At 46.2% G+C, this 6,734-nt stretch overlaps 1 protein-coding gene across 1 annotated transcript; it reads right to left on the reverse strand.

The window, feature by feature from the left end:
• Window positions 1-6,484, reverse strand: SLC10A4 (solute carrier family 10 member 4). Its single transcript, XM_045997553.1, has 3 exons — window positions 5,765-6,484; window positions 4,756-4,966; window positions 1-997 (listed from the first exon to the last, which is right to left on the reverse strand). Exons 1-3 carry the CDS (start codon window positions 6,358-6,360, stop codon window positions 485-487), a joined length of 1,320 nt encoding a protein of 439 aa, XP_045853509.1. The 5' UTR covers window positions 6,361-6,484; the 3' UTR covers window positions 1-484.
• Window positions 6,485-6,734: the final 250 nt, after the last annotated feature.

Genomic DNA, 6,734 nt, shown 5'->3' on the forward strand with positions numbered 1-6,734 from the left:
TCAAAATTCAACACTGTCAGATATTCATAAACCGAGCAAGCACTTTGTTTTTACAATTACATTAAACTCAATTATGCTTTACAAATTGCTTTACAAATTATGCTTTACAAAAAAAAATAGCTTGTTTTTACTCATATAAGATAATGCACCAAAATTCTACATTTCCAAGACCCTGTTTTCTAAGAGCTTACATATTCGAAAGAGTCATAGAAATTGGTATTGATAAAAACTAAAGAGCACATCGAACATGTTCAGGCTTTACTTTAGCAGTCCCAGGTGGAAGTTATATTATGACATTGATTTGTAATTTGTGAAAACGCGTGGTTAATACGCCAATGCAACCTTACAATGGGAAGATCATAATTGTGACATGTATGATAATGGGAACCATTTGTTCTCCTTTATGCAAACCATATTCACTACCACAGACCATAACTATGAAGTAATATTTCAGTAAGATAGAAGCTCCTCTGTATCTCCACGTTCAGAGAGAAGTCTGAGTGGTTTCCATCATAATTAAATTATCAGCTTTCACTGTGCCATAGGAAGTGTCTGCCATTTCCTCTTCTTTCAGTTTCTTATAAGAAATATCTGTATCTTCATCTTCATCTAGAGGATCCCGCTTGTGCAATATTTCACTTCCATACACTTTATATATTAAAACCAAAATCCCTGCTTCTGCAGACTGGAAAAGGGCATAAAGCAAGGGAAACATGTACATACTTCCTATGAATCGTGGTGGGAAGGCCAGTTTCAGAATAGCAGTACAGAGCTGCACATTCTGACTCCCCGTTTCCAGGCATACAGTCCTCCTGCAGTTGGGTGGAAGATGGAAGAGAGTAGCTAAACCATAGCCTGAGGCATAGCCTGCCAAAGGCATAAAAATTGCTATCATGTAAACACTTGCGGGGATACTCGCCAGCAGTTCGGGTCCTAACATAGTGCCAGTCATTATGAAAAGGACCACCAGCGTCACTAGCAGAGACCACAGGGAAACCTAGTAACAGAAAATGAACAGACAAACCATCAAAAATAGGATAGCTGAAAAGGAATGCAGGCAAGCGAATCCTAGGCTCTTGGAAGAAAAGACACATCGAGTCTCACCTCCCACACCATGGAGATCCTTGCCATAAGCAGTCTTGGACAAAAGTACTTCTGAAGATAGGTGGGTCACCTCTTCGGGATGAGTCTGTGTCCTTGTTGGACAGTTCTAATGGCCTGCAGGCCTGTCCTTAGGAAGAGTGACAATCTGCCTTCTCTAACCACTAGCCGTTATCTTGGATAGATGCTTAGGTGCAGCACAGACCAGACTCCTGTTTAAGAAACAGGAGGACAGGAACTCCTGGGTGGCTCAGTTGGTTAAGCCTCTGCCTTTGGCTCAGGTCATGATCCCAGAGTTCTGGGATCAAGTCCCATGTATTGGGCTCCTTGCTCAGCAGGGATTGGGCTTCTCCCTCTGCCCCTCCCCCCTGCTCATCACTCCCTCTCTTGCTCTCTCGCAAATAAAATCTCTAAAAAAATAAATAAACAGGAGGGGAGGGGTGCCTAGTCAGTTGAAAATCAATTCTTGATTTCAGCTCAGATCATGATCTCAGGGATCAAGCCCAACAATGGGCTCCTCGCTGAGAACTGAGAAAGGCGCCTGCTTGGGACTCTCCCTCTCCCTTCACCCCTCTTTTTCGCTTTCTCTCTTTCTCTAAAAAACAAAAACAAAACAGTAGGAGAAGTCTACTCTTCTTCAGGCACATTGTCTCCAGACTTTCATATAACTCTGTAGTGGGAGTCTGGACTGTTCCGGACGTGCGTTTAATTTGTGAGTGTACTTCTTAAAAGCAGGACTCAGAATTGAGCCCAACCCAGCAGGTGTGGTCAGATGAACATTACCTTCACTGAACAGGACCCCATGTTTTCCAGAAGAAATTAGTTCTAGTTTTACACGTGAGATAAAAAGCTATTAAAATTTATGAAACTTACATGTGATATTTTCAAACTTAAAAATACTTCGTGTTTCAGAGAATTGATGGTGTTATTGAAACAATGACCAACTCTTAGATTATGCAAGTGAAAAATGTAAACAGAAGATGTGAGGAATTCTTTGTGATTCTGAACACCCCCTTTTTCATCTGTTCATGAGAAACCTCCCCCCACCTGCAAATCTCTAATGATGCTTAAAAATGCTTACATATAATAGATGGATTTTAGGGGCACCTGGGTGGCTCAGTGGGTTAAGCCTCTGCCCTCCGCTCAGGTCATGATCTCAGGGTCCTGGGATCGAGCCCCGCATCGGGCTTTCTGCTCAGCGGCGAGCCTGCTTCCCCCTCTCTCCCTGCCTCTCTGCCTACTTGTGATCGCTCTCTCTGTCAAATAAATAAATAAATAATCTTAAAAAAAAAATGGATCTTAGATGAAGTACAACTGACTGTATAAGACATGGCATCATCTTGATGTCCAATTGGTACATCTCACTCATTTAAGTAAGACAAATGTGAAAATAGTAAGGAGGAAACCTAAAAATTCCTCTACTACTCTCCTTCTGATTAGTACTTAGCTAGTTTTTGTTTTGTTTTGTTTTTGTTTTTTAATGGGGGTGAGGGTTGGGAGGGGTCTGGGCAGGAAAGCAGAGATCCAGAAAACAGTTGAAGTGTTGATTCTGGTTTGCTGGATATCTGGGGGGAACCCCTTTGGAGTCTGTGGGATTTGGCATATAATTTATTCTCCTTGAAAAATTATTTAAAATTTATCTGGGCTGGACAAAAAGTCTATGCTAACTGGTGCTGAAATAATTATATAAATACTCATGCTCCAAAGGTACAATGGGCAGACACCAAACTGTTATAAATCAAACTTTTGTTAAGTGCTCCACACCCAATGTGGGGCTCGAACTCATGACCCAGAAATTAAGAGTTGCATGCTCTACGGCTGAGCCGGCCAGGCACCCCTGAAGCCTTTTTTATATTAAGATGTGTGTCCACATCAAAAGCTTTGACAGGAAATCTTGTAAAAATATTGGCTCCAAAGTTTCTTTTGAACTATTTTAAATCGTTTGGGTGACGCTGACATTGAAGAATCATTTTTAAGTGTTTGCAAAAGTGTAAAAGTGTTAGAAAGCATACTTCATGAGCGTTCCAGTTAAGGAGTAGGAATAGGTTCAGCTTAAATTCAAAGTGGGCCAAATCTTACCAAATTGTCTATTACTTAAATATATGTATTTGTTTTCAATATGGGAATAGCTTATTTGATTGACTTTCTCTTAGAATTCCTAAGGTTTGGGGGCGCCTGGGTGGCTCAGTGGGTTAAGCCTCTGCTTTCAGCTCAGGTCATGATCTCAGGGTCCTGGGATTGAGCCCCGGTCAGCAGGGAGCCTGCTTCCCCCTCTCTCTCTGCCTGTCTCTCTACCTACTTGTGATCTCTCTCTCTGTGTCAAATAAATAAATAAAATCTAAAAAAAAAAAAGAATTCCTAAGGTTTTATGGTATTAGCTTAATGATTAAGCTTAATAAGTTCTTAATGCATTTCAAGATTATTTGTAGCTATATTACATATGTAATATATAAAATATATGTATATTTACATGTATATATAAATTTATTACATTCAAAATATATATGTTTATTATTAAGCATAATTTTTTTACTCAAGAGTGGATATATGAGTACAAAAGAACTCTTTATTTTTATATTAATAAAAGTTAGCTTCTCTGAATAATCAGATTTTAGATACATCTATTCTTTATTTAAAATTAACTTAATTACTATAAGTAAAACACAAATGATTATGTCTTCTTAAATCTACATAATGGGAACACTGGAGAAACTCTTTTCACTTGTCTAAATGAATTTGCCTGTGCATAAATAGTAATTACTTACGCATTTTTGAGTAACTTCCTAAAATGTGAGTCGAGTCCTATTCATGGTTTACTCTTACTTACTATTTTTGAGCTTTCAGAGAAAGCTTGGTTGACAAATATTTAATTTTTTTCTCTAGTCAACTGTTACAAAAATCTCTACTCCTCAAAAAGCACCAGTTTTTTTTTTCTTTAAATAAAGCCATACTGGAAATAGTGTACAAAATGATAGGAATTATCCTTTCACTAGCTTTAGAAACCATACGCAATACTGCAATGGGGAAGGAAAAACACACAGATTTACTAATGGTAACATATTCTGCATTATTTATCCAGGACCCAATCTTATTTTGTGCTTTAAAGCCAATATTTTGCATATCCTATTGCTGCAATGTGATTTTAAAATTATTTTTGGTCTTATTAGTGCCTCCTTTTAGAAAATGAATAAAACATTTAAAGGAAACTTCTCTAGAGTTTCTCAGAATTAGAGTGCCACTTTTGAAAAATATAGAATGCATTTCTAAAATACTGGACAAATTCAACTCATATAATTGTATTTCCCCTGCTTTGATTCTTAATAAAGCACAATTTGTTAGTGGAAAATATATTGCCAGTGAATGGCATGGATATCTCTTTCTTTCCCCTGTGATATATTTCCTCCTGTGAATACTAATAGCTTTCTTTCACTGTTTTTACCTAAGCTTTGTCTTAGTTAAAGCTATGAGTTTTTGAAATGGCAAAAGATAGAAGTTACTTTGTGGCACAAACTTTTTTTTTTAAGTTATCCATGCAAGGGTTGCCAAGTTTTCTTCCTTATCTCTCTTTCCCAAATTTCTTAACATTTCAGCCAGGGGGCAGAGACCATGGACTCTCTAAATACATAAAGGACATAAAAGGAAGGGCGACCTTACCTTCACGATGTAGTCCGCCACCCGGTTGTATTTGTACCGAATGAACACCCCCAAGCCAATAGGGATGAGGGTGCCGCAGAGAGTTAGGGTCACTGCCCCCAGAGGTAGTAACTGCACCAGGGGGGTGTTGATCCAAGCCCGACTATAGATCCACAGGCACAAGGGCATCAAGACTAGGGCCAGAATGGTGGAGGAGATGGTCATGATGATGCTGCAGAAAAGGCAATGAACAGAATTCAGAATGGGCTCTGCGCCGAGAGTCTCTCTTGCCCATTGGGGAACCCCTCTCTCTTGCACACTGGGTAGAGGAGAAAGAAAGAGACTTCAAGTCTGGAGCTTGAAGTGTGGGAGAACCCACTTCATCCGAGGGGAGGGCCAAGGGAACGGTATCTCTAAACCCAGCTGAAACAGAAACGGGGAGAGGGTCGGAATCGGAGGACGGAACCCCAGGATTGGGGGGTAGGATCTGAGGACGGTTGCCCTGGCTTTATAAAGCCTATTGAGCTGGCCACGGTCTGGATGATTCCGAGGGCAAAGAACAAACATCTCCCTTCCTTTTTGAATCCTCCAAAACACCCTGTTCGACATGCTAAAGCTGCTGAGCACGACCTGTTGGACTGAACTCAATCACATATTCCTCTATATGAGATCACCTTCGTTACTGGGGCCAAGAGCCCTGTTTCGCTTTTGCATTTCCGGCGAGACCTGGCTTCAGGCGTCTCAGTCCCTTTGTCTTCCCGAGGCCGAAGACCTCCGCTGACAGCCCAGCCCTCAGGGAGGAGGGTCGGAGCGCCGTCAGAGCCTCTCTGTCCCCATCTAGATCTTTCCCCCTCCCGCACCACCTTCCTCACATCTGCCTTGACTTCTCAAGTCCGGGCGTCAGCCTCTCCCCGCACGGTCTTCCTCCCTCTCCCACGCCTCTCCTCCCTCCGGCTCCGTCTCGAACCCACGGCTGAGCGCGGCTGAGCTGGAGATGCGAGACGGGCGCAGGGACCAGACAGCTCCGTACCTGAGGTTCATGTCGCCGTCCACCAGCAGGGACATGAGGTTGGAGAGGTTCCCGCCGGGACAGCAGCCGCACAGGAGCACGGCCACGGCGGCCACCTCGTTCAGCGAGAAGGCCAGGGCCAGCAGGAAGGCCAGCAGCGGCAGCAAGCCGAACTGGCAGAGCGCGGCCAGCAGCGCGCCCACGGGCCGGCGGACGTGCTCCCCGAAGTGGTTCACGTCCACCGTGCAGCCGAGGCCCAGCATGGTGATGCACAGGGCGGCGCCCACGAACACGTTCAGCCCGTGGTTCAGCGGCGTGTCCCAGAACGGGGTCTGGGGGTGCGCCCAGGGGTGGGGGAACAGGGACGGGCCCAGGCTGGCCGGGCCGCCCGCCGAGTCGCCGGCCGTCGGCTCCGGGGTGGGCGCGGGGCCGGCGCTGAAACCGACGCCCGGACTGGGCGCGAGACTGAGCCCGGGGCTGGGGCCGGCGCTGGAGGTGGGGGCGACGGGCAGGTCCGAGCCGGGGCGCAGGCTGCTGGCATCGGGCGACAGCGTGTAGTTGTCCGGCTGCAGCGAGGACGGGCCGAAGAGCAGCGTCGCGTTGTCGGGGCCGTCCATGGCGCTGCGGCGGGAGGCTGCGGGCCTGCGGTTCCCGGGCCCCGCGCGCGCGCCTGTCCCCGTCCCGCGGTCGCCGCCGCCGTCCGCCCGCCCGCCTGTCCGTCGGTCCGCGGCAGCAGGCGAAGCTCGGTCCCCAGCCGGGGCTGCGCGGCGCTGACGTCTCCGCGGCGTCGGGTGCGGCGCGGGGGCCGCGGGGGGCGGGGGGTGGGGGCGCTCCTCCGCGGGCGGCACTTAGAGCGCAGCCCCCCAGGGTGAGCCCAATCGCTGCGCCCCCGCGCCGGGCAGGCCCCGCCCCGCCGCCGAGTCCCTCCTTTTAATCACCAGTAAGTGGTTCTGTTAGAGTGTAGCCAGGGGCGGAACAAAGACCTGACAAA

Source organism: Meles meles, chromosome 2 (genome assembly GCF_922984935.1).
Source record: "Meles meles chromosome 2, mMelMel3.1 paternal haplotype, whole genome shotgun sequence".
Taxonomy (NCBI): Eukaryota; Metazoa; Chordata; class Mammalia; order Carnivora; family Mustelidae; genus Meles; species Meles meles.

Coding starts and splice junctions, on each gene's coding strand:
- SLC10A4 (XM_045997553.1), bottom strand. CDS start 6,360: ATGGACGGCCCCGACAACGCGACGCTGCTCTTCGGCCCGTCCTCGCTG. Junction 4,967..5,764: donor GACGGCGACATGAACCTCAG/GTACGGAGCTGT, acceptor CCTTTTCTGCAG/CATCATCATGACCATCTCCT. Junction 998..4,755: donor TGGCGGACTACATCGTGAAG/GTAAGGTCGCCC, acceptor TTCTGTTACTAG/GTTTCCCTGTGGTCTCTGCT.